Raw genomic sequence first — 2804 nt, 5'->3', positions numbered from 1 at the left:
TGATGAGAATGTAGATAAAAATATTTCAGTAAAGCAGGAAATTAATGAAGGCTCTGGAAATGCTCTAAAAGTTTATCCAGAAGATTCGTATTATGGGTGATAAAATATAATTATCAATGTTTCAAATATTCAACATATTTATGCAGTTGGGCTGAAAATTTTATTAATTCATTTAACGAACATTTTATGAGACTCTACTGAGAATTAGACACTCACTAGGTATTGGGGACTGTGTTGTGAACAAAAGAGGTAAAACCATTCAAGTTGGTAAATGCCGGTAAAGCTACTCTAGTTTACATACTAGTTGGGCAAGATAGATCATGAACATGTGAAAAATAAATATAAAATTGGTGAGTGGAGGTAAGGATTATGATTCATGCAGGCTGAGGAGACAGCGTGTATGGGTAGCGGTATTGTCTATTTTATAAAGGGGGTCAGGAAGGATCTCCGTGATAGGACAACATTGAAGCAGAGATGTGAAGGGAGTTGGAAACATTCCAGTTGGAGGGAACTTCAAGTACAGAGGCCCCGAGATAGAGGGAGCTTAGAGTTGTCAAGGACTTGCAAGAAAATCAGTGTGAATAAAGTGGGTAAATGACTAGGGGAGTGATAAGAGATGATGCAATTAAACTAACATATGAATGAATGAGCAGCACTAACCATTTCAAAGCATTTGCAGACAGAAAAAAGTACATTATTGACATTCTCAGTGCGCACTTTAAACAGAGTGAAAAGTTGGTAGTCATATACATTGTATAAATTGAAAACCACTTTGAATTTTTCCTGCAATTTTCTTGTACTCTGGCTATTTATCTTCTGGAAAATTGTAATGCTAGCATGTTGGTTCTACAAAATGACTCAGTCAAAACAAATATTAATTCATGGAAGGTGTGATATTTACATAACTCTTGTTAAAATCTGCCAACGATAAAAGCACATACCTTCATTTAAAATTATAAATATGTACTCCAGTTAGGAGACTTTAAATAGTTATTCAACTGAAAAAATAAATAAATTAAATGAGACTTAAAAATGTAAGCCTTAAAATGTGACTCATTGCATGGAGAAGATGTGAGAAGAATGAAATTATATTGTGGATCCTTTGAAGTTAAAATCCCAATCCTAGAGATAATTTTGCCTTCTCTACAACCTTCTTGAATGCGCTCTTTACCTCTTTGTTCCTCAGACTGTAGACGAAAGGGTTCAGCATGGGGATGACGATAGCATAGAACACAGATGCTATTTTGTCTGTGTCCATGGAGTGACTGGAGCTGGGCTGTACATACATGAAGATGACTGTTCCATAGAAGATGGAGACTGCAGTGAGGTGAGAAGCACAAGTGGATAAAGCCTTCCGGTATCCATCAGCTGAGTGCATCTTCAGAACGGTGATAAATATGAACAGGTAGGAAATCAGGATAACCAGAAGAGCAAAAAATACATTGAAACTTGACATAAAAACCAGAAACATCTCACTAATCTGTTTATTAGAGAAAGAGAGAGCCGTGATTGCTGGAACATCACAGAAAAAGTGTTGAACCATATTGGACCTACAGAAAGAGAGACTGAATATATCTCCAACGTGAAAGGAGGCATTAAGGAATCCACAGACAAAGGAACCTATCACCAATTGTACACACACACTTGTTGTCATGATGGTGGTGTAATGCAGGGGTTTACACACTGCTGCATAGCGGTCATAGGCCATTGAAGCCAAGAGGAAATTTTCCACTGTGACAAACGCTACAAAAAAGAACATCTGAGCAGCACATGCATTGTAGGAGATGACTTTATCTCCTATGAGGAACCCAGATATGACCTTGGGAGTGACAGCTGAGGAGTAACCAAAGTCCACCAGAGAGAGATTACTTAGGAGAAAGTACATGGGAGTGTGGAGTCGAGAGTCTGAGAAAATCAATACAATCATCCCCAGATTCCCACATACGTTGATGAGGTAAATGAGTGTGAAGAAGATAAAGAGGGGCATCTGCAGTTCTGGGGCATTGGTTAGACCCAAAAGGATGAACTCTGTCACCTCTGTACCATTCTCCATGGGAATGATGACACACCTTTAGTAACGAGAAATAAAGGAACAATTAGTAAACTAAAAAGAGATTGCATTGAAATTAAATGTATGAATACTCCATAGTTTTATTTCATTATGGCAAATAATTTACTCTTCACAGTTACCTAATCCAAAGCATGGATTTGACCAAAAATATTGGGGGATAAATTATTTTTATAGTTGCAGACTCTTAAAGCTGAAGGATTCTCATAAATCACCTGGCCAAATTCCCACTTTTATAAACGAATAATCAGGTACAGAAAGAGGTTATAAAAATTTTTATATTTGCAATAAATAAATACATCTCCAAATCAGATCACCTGAGTCTATTAACAGCCTACATTATATAGTGCCCACACTACAGACACTAAAATCTAATGCTTACTATGTTATATACATTTAATACTTTCAACAAACCTATAAAAGGATGAGCATGTTCTGCAATTTACCTGAATATCAGCTGATTAAACCAAGCATTGGACACAGGCAGATTGGTTACCAATTTCCATGTTCTTACCGAAGTTTTATTAAATTTAATTCAACTCAACTCACATTTACTCATTGTGTCTATTAGACCAAGTACAAATTAGGGGTTGCATAGTAGTATAAATGTATACATTTATACATTTGTATTTAGATGCAATGTAATAGCTGAAGCAGTAGAGGTGTGTACAACCAGCTAAGGAAATTTTGAAGAGACGGTATGGCATTAGGTTTAAGAGCTTGGGCTCTGAGAAGA

General features: G+C 36.5%; 1 protein-coding gene across 1 annotated transcript; it reads right to left on the bottom strand.

Moving 5' to 3' along the window:
* Positions 1-1108: 1108 nt before the first annotated feature.
* LOC119536332 (olfactory receptor 5B2-like) lies at positions 1109-2056 on the bottom strand. Its single transcript, XM_037839092.1, has one exon. It carries the CDS (start codon positions 2051-2053, stop codon positions 1109-1111), a length of 945 nt encoding a protein of 314 aa, XP_037695020.1. The 5' UTR covers positions 2054-2056.
* Between the last annotated feature and the right edge of the window lie 748 nt (positions 2057-2804).

The sequence above is a fragment of the Choloepus didactylus genome, chromosome 6, assembly GCF_015220235.1.
Source record: "Choloepus didactylus isolate mChoDid1 chromosome 6, mChoDid1.pri, whole genome shotgun sequence".
In the NCBI taxonomy this organism is placed as follows: Eukaryota; Metazoa; Chordata; class Mammalia; order Pilosa; family Megalonychidae; genus Choloepus; species Choloepus didactylus.
This window is presented reverse-complemented; position numbering and strand designations above follow the sequence as displayed.

What these genes read in the sequence shown, in the direction of transcription:
- LOC119536332 (XM_037839092.1), bottom strand. Translation starts at nt 2,053, where the DNA reads ATGGAGAATGGTACAGAGGTGACAGAGTTCATCCTTTTGGGTCTAACC.